Source organism: Camelina sativa, chromosome 6 (genome assembly GCF_030686135.1).
Source record: "Camelina sativa cultivar CO46 ecotype springtype chromosome 6, ASM3068613v1".
NCBI classification, from domain to species: Eukaryota; Viridiplantae; Streptophyta; class Magnoliopsida; order Brassicales; family Brassicaceae; genus Camelina; species Camelina sativa.
The window spans coordinates 18,319,068-18,335,946 of NC_141885.1; the positions used below are offsets into that span (position 1 = coordinate 18,319,068).

General features: G+C 35.5%; 1 protein-coding gene and 1 pseudogene across 7 annotated transcripts; both read right to left on the reverse strand.

Moving 5' to 3' along the window:
* Nucleotides 1-11,855: 11,855 nt before the first annotated feature.
* Nucleotides 11,856-13,307, reverse strand: LOC104791400 (F-box/LRR-repeat protein At2g43260-like; annotated as a pseudogene). Its single transcript, XR_015559609.1, has 2 exons — nucleotides 12,777-13,307; nucleotides 11,856-12,659 (listed from the first exon to the last, which is right to left on the reverse strand). The product of XR_015559609.1 is annotated as an F-box/LRR-repeat protein At2g43260-like (transcript).
* A 1,252-nt stretch (nucleotides 13,308-14,559) lies between these two features.
* Nucleotides 14,560-16,234, reverse strand: LOC104791401 (uncharacterized). 6 transcript variants are annotated; one of them, XR_015559614.1, is made up of 5 exons: nucleotides 16,039-16,201; nucleotides 15,902-15,938; nucleotides 15,531-15,793; nucleotides 15,185-15,447; nucleotides 14,560-15,105 (listed from the first exon to the last, which is right to left on the reverse strand). XR_015559614.1 is itself a non-coding variant. In XM_010517282.3 (3 exons), the coding sequence occupies exons 1-3, from the start codon at nucleotides 16,201-16,203 to the stop codon at nucleotides 15,339-15,341; spliced, it is 537 nt and encodes a 178-aa protein (XP_010515584.2). In that variant the 5' UTR covers nucleotides 16,204-16,234; the 3' UTR covers nucleotides 14,560-15,338. The 6 variants fall into 6 exon arrangements, 1 of the variants encoding a protein (XP_010515584.2); XR_768908.3 differs by lacking the exon at nucleotides 15,902-15,938 and having other exon boundaries at nucleotides 14,560-14,939; nucleotides 16,039-16,234; XR_768907.3 differs by lacking the exon at nucleotides 15,902-15,938 and having other exon boundaries at nucleotides 16,039-16,234.
* Between the last annotated feature and the right edge of the window lie 645 nt (nucleotides 16,235-16,879).

Below are 16,879 nucleotides of genomic sequence, written 5' to 3' on the forward strand. Positions count from 1 at the left end.
ATCTTAAGAAATATTAAAGATTTTAATTCTTCATATCAAACAGTGTAGTTACTATTGAATATTTGAGATTTTAAAAGAAAATATATTGTATATATATATTTAGCATATGTTATTAAGTGTTATAAATTTCTAAATATATAAATTAGTTTAGAAAATTATAAACTAAATTGGTATAGACATTTTAGAAACGTAACATATCAATTTTTAGAGATTAGCTACCGACCCATTATAAGGTTAATTGTATTTTAAGAAACGACTTCTTGAAAAGCTATTTCACCTTAGCAACTTTTGTATTATACAGGATGACACTGATAGCAACTAACAATATGAAATATGGAAGTATGACCTAAACGGCTAAACGGTTTAGCCTAAACCCCAAACACGAATTAGCAGGTTAGTTAATTATAGGCAGATTAATAAGTGAATTGACATTCAATCAGTTGAATTAATAAAGTAGGTTGAAAATATTCTGAAAATACTTTATTGAATAACCAAGTGAACACTACAAGTTACACCCAAGTCTCTCGTCACTATGACATAAAAAAAAAAAAAAACAAATTTATAAATCTCATATATTTATACATAACTATTCACTTAAAACTCATTTTTCATCTTTCAATTTAAAATTAAGTTTATTAGCTGGTTTTTTGTTTGCTTCCGGGATCTCCCCAATGTCACCGACTTGTCCAATGACATCTCCTAAACAAATAACAATAATATTCAGTGAATATCATAATGATAGTTGGATCACATAATAAGCAATAGACTAATAGTAACGAATGACAGGATGAAAACAAAGAAATATATATTAACATATGAAACAAAGAAAATATAAGAAGTAACTGATCACATAAGAAGTAGCAAATAATAACATATATAATAACAATGGAGTAGTGAATTTTTTTTGCGTATTTGTTATGAAAAATTGAGAAATGTATTCGGTGATATTAGCTGCTGTAAACTAAACATATTTATAGTGTTTAAACTTTGATCGTAGGGTTTTTTTGCGTGAATATGTAGAGATAATCTTGGTGATCAAGTATACAATATCTTGAAAATATTACAATTTTGGAAGTAGTTATAATATATGCTAGTAATATAGTACGCCACTAATTATGAGTGTAGGTGTAGTATATCATGTTTCCGTTTCCTATTAAATCTTCATGTGTAGTTAACATATTGATAAGTCGAAGATTTGATGAGGATATTGTAATTATATTTAGAATATTAAATTATTTGAAGTATTAAAATAATTTAACATTAGAGTAGTGAATTTAACATTAAATAATATAAACAACTAAAATAGAAAGACGGAAGTATGGCTAATATTCTCATCATAAACAACAAATAAACATGAGATTTTTCTGTATGTCTATTTGAGTTGTTAAGAATATTGCAGAACAATATTTAGTTTCTAAAGGAGATATATACAGAAATAAATGTATTTCTTGCTTACAAAGTTATATATGTGCTAAAATTTGATTTTCTTAATTTGGATTATCGTGTTTATGAAAATTATCTTCGTCATAAGTATAATTGAGAATGTAATATTTTGTTTCTCAAAGTCCCTCGATTTACATTCAACTATCATAAAGATGTATTAAAATAAGTTTTGAGCATTTATTCTCGATCTCTTAAATGATGGTGTCATGCTGCGTATGGCAATAAACATAAATAAATTTGATCGATTAATATAGTTCCATTAATTGAGTTAAGTAGAAATGTTATTTTAGGAAAATCTATAAGGGTTAATTAAGTAGAAATGTTATTTTAGGAAAATGTGTAGGGTTAATGTTCCAAAAAACAAATTAAATAAAATAAACTTCAATGACATAAACCAAAATGTATTTCAAAAATGTTAATATAGATATGATATATAAAAATACGATTTAACAATATAATGTATAAAAATAATATTCAGAAATATGATGTTTACAAATTTATACTAAAGAAATATAATATATAATAATATTACTAAAATATGATTTATGGAAAATATAATATAATGCATAAAAATATGATATTTAAAACTTTTTAAGAAAAAATGTGATTTGAAAAAATAAAAATGTTTAAAAATATTATTCAAGATATGAATTATAAAAGAACATAGTCTATAAAATATGAATTAAATTTTGATTTTTAATAATATTTTAAGAATATGATTTATAAATTAGTTTTTGACTCTTTTTTTTGTTTTATCTGCAAAACCATCACAGCGGTTTAACTTACATTCTAGTTGTAAAATTAAAAATACATATATTATTAAAAAGCACTAACCGGAAAGATATATGAATCTAGGCTTTCGATTCTCCAATTGTATTTATTCATAGACCAGAATCCTCTCGCTGGTATACGCAAGAGCCATAAAGGCTGCACGAGGTCTTGTTTTAATAACTAAAGAGGTTCACAACTCTTATTAAATTATTAATTCAAAAATTCGTATGGTTTTGTCATCTTTCAATAAAGTTTTGTGAAAACCCGTCCCGCGGACCCCACTAGCTCACCGCTAGCTGCCCTAACGGACCATCCGTGGATCCCGCTAGCCCACCGCTAGCCGCCTAAACGGACTCCAATTTGGCTCTGCAGGGCATTGATCCTAACCCATCACTGTGGATATCTCAATTCACCAGTAGGTTATTGGTGCGCTATGCGTTCCTCGAACCCTGGTCTCCACCCTTTAACAACCTTCCCACATGACAAGTTGCCACCAATTGTCCGTGTGGTACGGCGTGTATGAGTGGGCAGCTGGGTCGTAAGGTGATCCCATAGGTGCTCGGCCTTGAGATGGTTGAGTGAAAGAACTGCGACAAGGTCGCCTAAGTGATGGTACTACGGTTGGTTGAGAGTGACCAATGCGTGAACCGTGCAACGAGTGGGCTTGCGGACCGGAAGGGTCTCCTTTCGTGGCTCGGTAAATCGAAATGAGCTCAGCAATAGTGAGATTCTCAAAATCTCCTGGGAGAGCGTCGAGGTTCATCCTCAAGGTCTCCTGAAACAATGAAAATCAAAAAGAAAAATTAAAAAGCAAGGTGTCCTAGACGTTACTCTAGTTCCTAGACTCTTGTAAACAAACAATCTCTCCCCGGCAACGGCGTCAAAAAGCTTTGATGTGTGTGGTTTTTCACTTCAAAATATTTTACCTTAAAAGTCCACACGACGGCTGAAAGTGCACAGCTAATCGGTAGTAGTATTTAAGGATCGATCCCACAGAGAGAGTTGTTGTTTAGAGAATCCGTCAGAAGAGATGTAAGGCTTGGACTCAATAAAATGGGAGTTTTGGTTGTCACGGTTGTAAGTAAGAAAATAAACGAAAATAAAATCAAGTAAATTAAATGAGACAAGCGTTGGGCATCAAGGGGAATCGTAGGAGTTCAATGATCTATCTATCTAGGAAAGTTTAGGGTTAGTTTGTTTATCTAAAACTCGGACTATGAAACACGAATGAACCGTCAACTTATAGTTCACAAGCTAACCGTCTAAGATCTCTACACTCTGTTACTCACCTGTCGCAGGCAACGACGCATAGATCAAAACATTTAAAACAGGTTCGATTCTAATCCATGGAATTCCATAGGTAAGGGGTATGTGCTTCCTATGACTCCCCACACATCTAGGCTAGGTCAAGCACACATGCAAGTTTTTGGCAAAGCATACACACTTTAGATCATAGTTAGTTCATGAGGCCAACTTAAAGCATTAAGCAAAGACTTAGAAATAAAACATAGAATAAACATAATTTAAATCTAACAAACCCTAAAAATTGCCACCTAAACTAAGATCATCTCCCCCTTTTGATTACCCCTTTAAACTCAACTAGAAAACCACTCTAGTATGTTTAAAATAATCATTAAAGCAAGGTTTAAACAATTCATAAACATAAAAGAATAAATAGTAAAAATAAGGTTTAAATATTACTTCTTAGAATCAAGTACAAGATGTAAAGACTTCTCCTTATGAAAACTAGTGTATCAAACGAACAAGAGAAAGAGAAAGAGTTTGTTGAACTTCAAGGCTTCAAGGATGAACAAGAGAGAGAGCTCTAGTTGTGGCTGCTTCTCTGGTCGTCGGCTCTAGGGGCTGCTTTGAGGCACTTTGAAGGCACTCTCTAAACCCTAGGTTTAGAAGAGTATTTATAGGGTTTTGTCTAGGTTTAGGGTTTTGTAAGGGTAGAGACGTCTTTTCTTGTTAAGTGCATGGCAAGGGGCGGCGTTGGAAGGTTCTAGAACGTGGTGGCTCCTCCGGGCCGGGCCGCTGGTCAGGCCTTCAATAAAAGCCCACTGGCTTATTGGTTTTCCTTACGTCGGTTTAAAATATGTATCGGTAAATCGGGCATAACTTCCTGGTGAGTGATCGGATTTACTTGATTTCACTTCGAGGAGAAATATGACTCTTCCAGATTTCCATAGACATCAAGTACGTCGAAATGTGAATTCTGGAAGTTCTTCAAAGTGGCCCATACTGTAAAGCTCTAAATATTTCCTAAAACGTATTTTCCTTGTCTTTTGGTCCATTTTGCTATAAAACCTGTAAAACCTTCTTGAAACCTAAAATACTTGATAATAGACATTAAAGCCTTGAAATCATACCAAACTCATCCTAAATGCATACTTACACTATTGCTAAAATGGGTAAAATAACTTTGTTATCAACTCCCCAGACTTAGACTTTGCTTGTCCTCAAGCAAATAATCAGAATAAATCATGGAAAAGACGTTTTGAAAATAATGGGAATTCACTTATCTTTGGGGATATTGTCTTTGCACTCTTCTTCGCCTTGACATTAGGAACTACCATTTGCAATCCACCATGAGTGTCACAATTCTTGATCCCACAATTCTTTAGAGTCTCCAGAATCTCCATTGTCATCTCTTTACATAAATTAAAGCAATAATAAAAAGTGAAATCTTACCAAGGGAAAATCGATCAGAGGCTTGTAGACTCTCTTCAAGCCAAGACTTTCTTCATATGATTCCTTTCCTCACTTCCAAGGGATCTATCTCTCCCTAATTTTTTTTTGTATTTTTTTTAATCAAAGGTGTAGGCGAATACTGGGGTCATCGGTAATTTACCTACCCCTCGCTTCCAAGCTTTGTGTGATCATTTGACTCAAGAGTAGAATAATGAGGTCACAGGTAATTTATCTACCCCTCTAAACTGATCAAAATCATCTCATCTTTTATTCACTCTTTTTTTTTATTCTTTTTTTTTAGAGTATTGAAGGGAAGAGAGAGGGGAACATACTTTTGAAGAAGTGCAATGTCTTGTGTGGCTTGAATGTAGAGATCTAGTCCAATGTATACCAATTCCCAGGGCTTGATAATTAAGTCCGGTTTAGGTCCTATAAAAGTTAGAGACAACGTTAGATCATCTAAATATCCATCGAATAGGGACTTGGGGATTGTTGAGTCGGCTCACAGCCTTTCCAAACTTTTGTTCTGTTGTCAAGCATAATCAAGAGTCATAAGAGTGTTAATCCAAATCAAATAAACCGTTAGAATAAGATCATAATCCCCTACTAGTTTTGACTCAATAAAAAAATATGTGACTCGATAAAAATGTCACAATTATTGATGTAAAAAGTGGAAAAAGGTCTCAAGTCAACAAGATAGAAAGTAGCATTAGTATAGGATGGAACATCCTTCCCCCCAGACTTAAATCACACCGTCCTCAGTGGGGAAAAAGAAAGAGTTGAGGATTAAAATTCATAAGGAAAAGTGTAGGGTTTAAGAACAATGTCACCTTGATGGAATGATGTTGTGTCGACTCTTAGACATTTTATGGTTGCCCAAAAATTGTCTTAGAGGTCGGTTGTGGAATGAAAGTGTGGTGACTAACCGTTTGTACTTCCTTTGGTTGCTTGACATCGATTATGAACTAGGCTAAGTTCAATTGAATTGTATGATTGATATATCTCTAAATGCATCCGCCTTGAAACAAAAACCTAAAACCATCAATAATAATGAGAAAATAAAAATCATAAAAACATACCTAAATGAAAGAATGGTGATTGTAGGTGGTAAGGATGGTGGTGGTTCAGAATAGTCTGGCGGTACATGATTGAACGGTCGCGGACAGCAGCAGCTGGTACGGTGGTGGTATGCGGTACGGTACGCGGTACACGGTGTGTGGTACACGGTACATGGGACAGTACGCGGTACACGGTGTGGTACGCGGTACACAGTGCGGTACGCGGTACACAGTGCGTGGTATTGGGACGCGGGACATGGTATTGGCTACGGTTGGTATGGCTGGTAGGCATGTCAATTAGGGCTAAAGCCCGCGGGCTGGTCCGGCCCGGCCCTGAAAAATATCGGGCTCGGGCTTAAATATATATGTGCAGAAAAAATCAGGCCTTTCGAGCTCAGCCCGTTTGGGTTCTAGGGTTTTTCGGGCTTAGCCCGACCGGGCTCGGACTAGTCCGGAAAACCCTTAAAAATATAGTAATTTTTAAAATTATTTTTATTTGTTAACATTTTAGTTTATCTACTAATTGACTTAAAACCCTAACCCTAGTTTTTTTAATGGTGTCGTACTATATAAATCTAAGAAAAAAATTGGTTTCGAACTTAAACTCATATCAATCAACCTTCATCGTCATTTTTTTGGGTGGAAACCTTCATCGTCATTGACAATACGTAAGTACACTATCTCGTTAATCATTTTAGTAAAATTATTTGTTTAATCATAAGCATGAAGATTATATAAGTTTGTCTATGTGTACATTTATTATAGACATGGATGATCATGATGTTCATGATGTTGAATCACACGAGTGTACTGATGAGGACATATCTCCTCAGAAGAAGAAAACGAAGATTAATGGAAAAGTTAAAAGAAGGACACGTCGCTTTACTTCACCTGTTTGGAATCACTTAGATCTTAATGGAAAGAACAGTGATGATCAAGAAACTGTTAAATGCAAGCATTGTGCTGGAATACTTGTAGTGGAAAAAAACCATGTAACATCAATCATGAGACTCCACGCAAAAGGATGTAAGAAAAGACCAAGAAATGGTGATGTGAGGCAAACATTGATCACATGAGGATGGTGATGATCCGTCGCCTTCAACATTCTTCGGTCACATTGAACATGGCCGGTCAGTAGGTGGTACTTGCCACTAGTCATAGTGTGCATAGCCAATCCATGGTCCTTCTTCTTCCTTTTTTTTGGCTTTTCTATTTTTTTTTTTTTTGTGTTTTTTTTTATTAACCTGAAATTAAAATGCAAAAATATTAAAAATAAAAGAAAATAAATTCTAAAAATAAAAACTTACTAGACATGGGTTGCCTCCCAAGAAACGCACTTGTTTAACGTCGTTGGCTCAACGTTAGCTTGCTTTCTCAAGCACGGTGAGGAGAGTGGGTTGTCCTTAGACAAGCTCTCTTGGATCTTTCTCCAATGTAGGCATCAGGTGGCTCTATTGCATAGTCTTCTTTCCTTGTTTCGGCAGTACTATTTGAGGTTGGCAGCTCCGCTTCTCCCTTTCCTCGAGCTTCTAGGTCTCGTGGTGGTGGAGCATAGGGTGTGGTAGTAGCAAAACAAACATTTGTATGGTTTGCTCCTTCTTCTTCTCGAGAGTGCTTGAGTGAGTTGGGGTTGAAGCTTTTGGTCTCTATGGAAATTTGTAGCTTGTCTCCCACGGTTTCTTCTTCAAGCTCTTCAATCTCTAGGGCAGCTTTTCTTTTATCGAGATATAGTAGAGGAGGAATAGCAGAATCTTTAAAATTTTGTTCCTCCAATCTTTGAACTCGAGCAACAATGTTATCCACCTTTCCCGAAAGATCAGCTTGGGCTTTGTCAAACTTCTCATGTAGCATCTTCATAGTCTCATCTTGAAGATCTGCTAACTGACTTATTAGGTTCAGCAACATTTCTTCTTCATCTTTTTGTTGTGTAGGCACAGGAAAATTGTCTTCAAAAACTTGGTGGGGAAATCAGATAAAATCAGGTTCTCGGTATGAGCGGTTTAAATTGGCTCCAGCTCTCCTTGGATAAGGTCTTTGAAAACGGCTTGGACGGTGACTTGGAACAGGTTCCCAATCTTCATAAATATCATAAGGTGCTGGAGATGGTCGAATTCTAGGGTTACCTCAGTAGAAAGCTTCCTCTTTGTGTTGAAATTGTTGAAAATTGTGATTTTCGGGAACTTCTCCATTAGGGATCTGATATGTCATGCAACAGTAGAAGTCTTTGAGATCTTCTTCTTCATCTTCTTTAGCAGATGATAGATCATAAGACTCATCATTCTCTCTTGGCAAATCTTTATATTCTATAGCTCTCTCCTCGAAATAAGCTTCTTCCTCAACGGTTGGGTAATCTTTTTCTCTAGTCCACTCCTTGGAATTGTTAGGATCGGTTGGAAACTCATGTGAGGCTCCATATCCTTCTTCAGCATCAGTAGGTTGATATAATTGATCATCACTCCAATTATTGCATTCACCGGATTTGTTGAATATGGCTTCTACTTTCCACTCTAGGCGGCTCTCGATGGTGTAGCCTAAGTTGATAAGCTTTGTTCCATGATCTTGTATATCCTCAAAAGTGTTTAGAACTTGGTTGTTTATGGCATTGATTTGTTCCTCCAAGCGTGTAACGTCTTTGGTGATAGTCTCAAGTTTAGCTTCAAACTCAATACTCATCTTGTCGAATTTAGCGTTTAAACCTTTATCAGCCTCCTCTTGACTTGATATAAGTTCTTCCATAATCTTCATGAGCTTGTCTTCAGTGTGAGAGCTCCTTGAAGTGACTGGTTTTTGATTGTCATAGAAAAATTTTTCTTTGAGATCGACATTCATGACTTCTTGCGGATCAAGGTACTGGTCCGTTGCGCAGCATGGCACGTCCGCGTGGTACGGCGTGTAAGAGTGGTCAGCTCGGCAGTAAGCTTGTCCAAGTGGTGCTCGGTCTTGAGGTGGTCGAGTGAAAGAACTGCGACAAGGTCGCCTAAGTGATGGTACAACGGTTGGTCCAGAGTGACCAATGTGTGAACCTTGCAGCGAGTGGCCTTGCAGACCAGATGGGTCTCTGTCCGTGGCTCAGTGGTGTGACATGAGTTGTGCAATAGTGAGATTCTCAAAATCTCATGGGAGAGCGTCGAGGTTCATCCTCAAGGTCTCCTGAAACAATGAAAAACAAAAAGAAAAATTAAAAAGCAAGGTGTCCTAGACGTTTACTCTAGTTCCTAGACTCTTGTAAAGAACAATCTCTCCCCGGCAACGGCGCCAAAAAGCTTTGATGTGTGTGGTTTTTCACTTCAAAATCTTTTACCTTAAAAGACCACACGACGGCTGAAAGTGCACAGCTAATCGGTAGTAGTATTTAAGGATCGATCCCACAGAGAGAGAGAGTTGTTGTTTAGAGAATCCGTCGGAAGAGATGTAAGGCTAGGACTCAATAAAAGTGGGGGTTTTGTTGTCACGGTCGTAAGTAAGCAATAACATAAATAAAAGCAAGCGTTGGGCATCAAGAGGAATCGCAGGGTTTGATGATCTATCTATCTAGGAAAGTTTAGGGTTAGTTTGTTTATCTAAAACTTGGAGTATGAAACACGAATGAACCGTTAACTTATAGATCTCAAGCTAACCGTCTAAGATCTCTCTACACTCCGTTACTCAACTGTCGCAGGCAACGATACATAGATCAAAGCATTTAAAACAGGTTCGATTCTAATCCATGAAATTCCATAGGTAAGGGGTATGTGCTTCCTATGACTCCTCACACATCAAAGCTAGGTCAAGCACACATGAAAGTTTTTGGCAAAGCATACACACTTTAGATCATAGTTAGTTCATGAGGCTAACTTAGAGCATTAAGCAAAGACTTAGAATTAAAGCATAGAATAAACAGAATTTAAATCTAACAAACCCTAAAAATTGCCACCTAAACTAAGATCATCTCCCCTCTTTGATTATCCCTTTAAAACCAACTAGAAAACTACTCTAACATGTTTAAGGGAATCATCAAAGCAAGGTTTAAACTATTCATAAACATAAAATAATAAATAGTAAGAATAAGGTTTAGATATTACTTCTTAGAATCAAGTACAAGATGTAAAGACTTCTCCTTATGAAAACTAGTGTATCAAACGAACAAGAGAAAGAGAAAGAGTTTGGTAAACTTCAAGGCTTCAAGGATGAACGAGAGAGAGAGAGAGCTCTAGTCGCGGCTGCTTCTCTGGTCGTCGGGTCTAGGGGCTGCTTTGAGGCACTTTGAAGGCACCTTCTAAATCCTAGGTTTAGAAGAGTATTTATAGGGTTTTGGCTAGGTTTAGGATTTTGTAAGGGTAGAAACGTCTTCTCTTGTTAAGTGCATGGAAAGGGGCGGCGTAGGAAGGATCTAGAACGTGGTGAAGACTTGGACTCGGCCGCAGTGGTGGTCGCTGGTCAGGCCTTAAATAAAAGCCCATCGGCTGAATGGTTCTCCTTACGTCGGTTTGTAACACGTCTCGGTAAATCGGGCATAACTTCCTAATAAGTGTGACGATCAAAGAACTGATGTTTTGGTAATAACCTCATCTCATGGTCGTCTAAGAGGCAACAAACGGTGTCTCGCTCGAGTGCAGAGGCTGAATATCTCAATGTAGCCAATGCTGTGGCTGAGCTCACTTGGCTGCGTAATCTCTTCGTCGAAATGCGGATCCCGGTTCCAAAGACGTCACTTGTGTTCTGTGATAACGTTAGTGCCGTATATCTTTCTACTAATCGGGTTCAGCATCAACGCACAAAGCATATTGAGATTAATATTCATTTTGTGCGTGAGAAAGTTGCATTAGGATATATCAAAGTCTTTCATGTTCCAACATCCCTCCAGTATGCCGACATCTTCACCAAAGGACTACCAACCACACTATTTTAAGATTTTCGGTCCAGTCTGAGTGTTCGGCTACCTCCAGCTCCGACTGCGGGGGTGTGTTAGATAGGATATATGAGAATCTTATATTTGTATATATCCGATATTGTTCCACATAGATATGGCCTTATGACATGTAACACTATATATGTTTGATGAATGCATAACTCTCCTTTCACGGAGATTCACACAATTACACGCTGCTTTACTCTACCTTGGACTTAAGGAGCTAGTGGCAGAAAAGAATGTGGAGACTAGGAAACAAGAGCTTGACAAAATGGTAAAGAAGTTTCAAAGAGAAGCGAGTCTCATGCTCAGGTCTGCAAAAAGATTCCTCAGAACATAGAACGTACAACAAGTAGTTGTAGAATAATACTCCATGATCCTAATGGTTATGCTCTCTTGGATTGAAATCAATCCGGTTTATGATTTGTAAATTTTAACACGTCCAGTTTTCAATATTTATAGGTAATCATTGTTAAACTCTTTTCTTAACCGAAACTTCTTTCAACATGATAAAATCCCAAAACAATAGTATCTAATTGTGTGATGTGTTAGATATATTCTTTCATTGGATATGAAGTGCGAGAGACTCCAACCTTAGTAAATTCTTCTCCGGATCGTCGTCATCCGAAGACCCAAAGACGAAACATTTAACCCGGTTCCTCAAAACCAATAGGTTTCTGATGGCCATATATACAAATGTATATAACAGTATCCGTGTCCCACTCTTGGATAATACAAAGTACAAACACACTGCTAGCTACAGTTACATGTTTATCTTTATTTTTAGGAATACATAATAAAGTTGAATACATAATGCGCCTATGGGAATGATGTTTTAGATAATAAATCGATCTTTCAAGTAAATTACGAAAATACGAAAATTATGACGGGCCGGCGGGGTAGTGTGAAAAGACATTGGTCAATATAACTTTATACATTAGTGGAGAAATAGACGAACAATAATTAATGAAAATATTTTAGAAATTTTGTACAAGTTTTGATTTTTGAGAGACACTTAGTTAAAGAAAATATTTATGTAATATAAACTATTTAATATTATAGAAATCATTGTTAAATATGTAATAGGAGTTGTGGTTATACTAAAGTCAAGACTTAGAGGATACAAAATAATGACGGAAAACTACAAGAGACACATATGCAGTGAGTAGTAAAGTTGGGATCTTTGGTCCGATGCTGCTAAGAAATTTGGAAATCCGCGAGTTTGGCATGTGACCAAGGCATGGATCCTGAAACCCGAATGTTGTTTTGGGAGGCAGCAGTGGGAGCCAATTCTCAATGAAAGGAGATATGACCAAAGTGTCTTTAGAGATGCAGCGAATGAGGTTAGTGCTTGGATAGAATTTCAACAATCTCTTTTCATTGTCATGGAAGAAAAGATTCCCTGGCTTGGAAACCGCCACCGGCCTGAAATGCACATTCAAAGGAAAAGGGTAAAGATTTGTACACGAGTATAAAGGTATGGAGTAAGTCAAGGTCCATCCATCTTCTTTTTGTGCATCCATGGTCAATATCTCTAGTCTCCAGGGCGAAGAGGCAGTTGTGGCTAGGGCTAGACGGTCATCAAGGTTCACTAGCTGGTCTGCGGATCTAGTGGAATACCTGCTTGAGGGAACATCACGAAGGAGGGGGACGGAGTGATCTCCGCCATTCACCAATATTGACATCAAGAACTTCACAGTAATGGTGAGGATCAAAGAACATCCTCACAACTTTAAAGCTCCCATTGACTTTGTCCCTACCAAATCCCATCGCCCAAAATGCTGGGAAAAAATTGCACCACTTACCTACGATTTTCAATTCTTCTAAACCAATCAATTCATAAACAGAAAAAAGAAAAAAAGAGTCGAATAAATTGTATATATATATATATAGAGAGAGAGAGAGAGAGAGTTCCTGGTTACCATAAAGGTTCGAGAATTGATTTAGTATGTCTGAATAGCGGCGGGTCACTGGATCAGGACCGGAAGGGAATCTAATGATATCTCCGGTGGAAGGGTTCAGAACATTGACCCAACCCGGTACGGGGATGCAAACTAAACCGTCACATGTCAGCGAAGGTCGTGTGACGTCGTCGCAGTGTAGGTAGACCACATCGACCTCTTCGTCACCTTGGAATCGCGACTCGCTCCTCCGTTCTACTCCTCCAGAAGCAAGGATTTGCCGGCGGCTCTTTCGAAGAATCATACGCGAACGCCTCTCCGCGAAACTCTTCGATTCCACGATTGATCTCCATCCTTTTGAGACGGCTTTGAATTTGCGGATGGATTTACACGGCAATCGAAGGATGATTTCTTCCTGTAGATCGGCAACTAGGTAGAAGATCATCGGATTAGGGTTTTGTTCTTCTCCCATCTTTTCCTCTCTCTATTATAATATAAAATAAAATATAGGCCATGAATGTTTACAAGTTTTTAAGTGGTTTTTGAATTCTAGTTTCTAGTTTTTAGATTTTAGATTTTGGTTTATGGTTTTTAGATTTTGCGTTAAAAATTTATGAAAAAAAAGAAAAACAGAAAAAAGAATTCAAATCACGCTTAAAAATGAAAAACTAATAAAACATAGATTTTGGTTTTTCTTTGAAAATTACCAAAAACCAACAAAATCTGGATTCCCTAATTTTTAGGAAATCTGATTTTTTCATAATCTTGATTGGCTTTAAAGTAGATTTTTGAAAAATCTAAAACCAAAAACACTTTTAAAATCTACAGTCATTCAAGGCCATAGAGTATATTCTTGTCCCAAACTCCTACAGTAAAACCTCTATAAATTAACTTTATAAATTAATAAACACTATAAATTAATAAATTTTATCAGTCCCAACTCGAATCAATATAAAAAATAACAAAATTCAATAAAATAAAAAAATAATAATTTTTCTGAAATCTCCATATAAAATATGGTCCTAATAATATCATAAATTAATAATCATATAAATTTACATATATATATATATAATATATATAAAGAAAAAAAATATAATATATATTTTTTCTAAAGCTCATATCTACAAAACAATTGTTATGTTGTATTTTCAAACTATAATGATATAATATATTTTGTAACATATCATAAATATAGCTACATTTTTTTAAGTTTTCAATTTTTATTTATCCATTATTTACATTTTGATAGTTTGATTGACTATTAAAATACAACAATCTATATTATTTTCATAAATTTAATTTTATGTATGTCATGTGTATAAGTGAATTTGTATATTGTATTTGTAATTTATTGTTAATAATGTTTTTTAAATATTACAAATTCAATTCTAATACTATAAAATTTTCACTACAAGAAAACATAGCAGTTTCCTATGGTCAAATTAGTCGGGAAACGGTCGGAAAGAGACATTTCCAACCATTTACTGAAAACGGTATTTCAGTCGGAAATCGCTGGTCGGAAATTTATTTGGTTAGAAATCGGTCAGGAATTTCCAACCAAAACGTTGGTTGGATTTTCGTTGGATAAAATCGGTCGGATTTTGGTTAGAAAAATACCGACTGATTGCCTATGGCGTAAGTCTGTCAAGACTATATTACCGACCATTACCCAACCATTTAAATTCCAACCGATATTTCGACCAATATTTCCCGACCAAAATATTGTCAAATTAATGTAAAATGTAGAAAATGAAAATTAACTAAAAATAAAAAAATGCTAAATTAACTGAAAATCAGAAAATACTAAAAATATATAAATATAAGATATTGTCAATAATACCACATTAATAGATTCTTATATTAACCGTAACTCACTTTCTTGGAACATCATACAACAAAACCAGCAAAGTTAAAACACTCTAATTTTGAATTTCATCATCATCTTCTTCTTCTTCCGGTGGACGACATTCTGGAAATTCGTTGAGAAGCTTCTCAGTAAACATCCTTCAAATACTGGAATGTCTTGGTATTTTCCTCTTTCTCCATAACTAACTCAGAAATCTGGCTGTATGCTTCTAACTTCTTGTCATTATCCAAGCTGGGTAGGAAAGGAGCATTTAACTCTTCATGGTCTGGAAGAGATCCAAATCCAAATCTGTGTCCTTTCTTTTTGGGTATTGCCTGAGAATCAATGTTAAAATATGGAAACATCATGTTATCAAAAGACTGAAGAAGTGTCCACAATCTGCTTAGCCTTCTTGTAGACAATCTTGCCAGTATTTTTACTTTTATAAACATCCTCAATGAAATCCAGCATATTAGGCTCCACTCCACCATTTTCAATAGTCTTATATACATGGAAAAAGAACATGAGTAATATGCATTGGAATGATAATTCTTAAGAAATGTAAAAAACTCAAAATTACCATCTCATCTTTACGCCTACATAATGATTTAGCTCCATTGAAGTGCACAGGAATTCCTTCACCATCTTGGTTGCTTCTCCTTTTTTGTGAGTTTGTTGCTGCCAATGCTGCCACTTTCTCATCACGCCAAAGATTAATGTACTCCTTCCATAAATCACCTGACATATGTTAGGTTTCTCTTTGTTGCATTTCCATTTTTGACATCTGTTTTTTGCATTCTCAAGATAGACTTTGTAATTACACCATATGGATCACGCTTAAACCTACATAAAACCAGTTAATAACATCAATAACTAACCTAATCTAAACTAAGAAATCTTACATATAGGTTTAACTTTTAATTTACCAAATAGCTCCTCGCTGCACTTTGGGATGAAGATACTTGAGAGTTTCACGTCCTGGAGCAATGAGAAGGTCCTCCACTGAAGCTGGTGGAACAGAACCGTTTGCATCGGCTGGTGGAACAGAACCGTTTGCATTGGTTTCAGAGTCTGGAATACTACCTCTCGGGTCTTCACTTATGAAAGGCCTATAAAAAGTGTCAAACTCTGGTGTTGAGCTACTAAACTGTTGTGACACATATTGAAGAAATGCATTACGATTGAAGTTCTACAATGAGAAAACAAAGCTGTCAATAAAAAATAATACAAATAAGAGAATTGAAAATATGAGAAGCCTAAGTCCCATAATTGGATTATAGAGAACAAATAATCTTACAGTGACGTTCAATTGCTAAGGTTTCTTCAAGAGTTATCTAATATCATGTGTAAAGAAACACAAAATGAAAGTGGAGCCTTAATCCAAATGGGAAGCGCTCTAAGGGTTTATCGATCTATGAAGAAACAAAAACTAACCGGTGGTGGGATTGGTGGGTTCGTCATGGCGGAGCGGCGCCGACTAAACGGTGAAACGACAGCAAGCAAACGCTGATTACGCGACAAACAACGGTGGATCTGCGAGGAGACTATGAAAAGAACGCTTAGGGTTATGAGAAAAGAAGAAGAAAGAAGAGACTGCATAGAGGAGTGGAATCGTGGAAGCTTAATTAGGTTTATCCAAATATTAGTGGCTTTAGACAATTAAAAAATGGGCTAAATCGAGAACACACTGGCCCATTAGAGGTTTTATACAATAAACAATGGACAAAATACAGTAAAACCTCTATAAATTAATATTATTGGGACCAAGACATTTTATTAATTTATAGTAATATTAATTTATCTATAAACTAATAATTATTAATTTATAATGTAAATTAATAATTATTAATTTATTGATATATTTTTAATAGTTTAACTTTTAAAAATTATGAATTGAGACTATTTTAACAATAATTTCGGATATTCAAAATTTTATGGTATTGGAATTGAATTTGTAATATTTTGAAAACATTATTAACAATAAATTACAAATACAATAGACAAATTCACTTATACACATGACATATATAAAATTAAATTTATGAATAATAATATAGATTGTTGTATTTTAATAGTCAATCAAAATATAAAAATGTAAATGACGGATATCTAAAGATTGAAAACTTAAAAAAATGTAGCTATATTTATGACATGTTACCAAATATTTTATATCATTATACTTTGAATATACAACATAACAGTTGTTTTGTAGATATGAGTTTTAGTAGAAACATACGTTATATATATATATATATATAAATTTACATGATTATTA

Excerpts from the sequence above, each read along its gene's own strand:
- LOC104791401 (XM_010517282.3), bottom strand. The coding sequence starts at position 16,203 with ATGCAGTCTCTTCTTTCTTCTTCTTTTCTCATAACCCTAAGCGTTCTT. Across the intron at positions 15,794-16,038 it reads ACCCACCAATCCCACCACCG|AACTTCAATCGTAATGCATT; the intron begins GTTAGTTTTTGT and ends TTCTCATTGTAG. Across the intron at positions 15,448-15,530 it reads GTGCAGCGAGGAGCTATTTG|GTTTAAGCGTGATCCATATG; the intron begins GTAAATTAAAAG and ends GGTTTTATGTAG.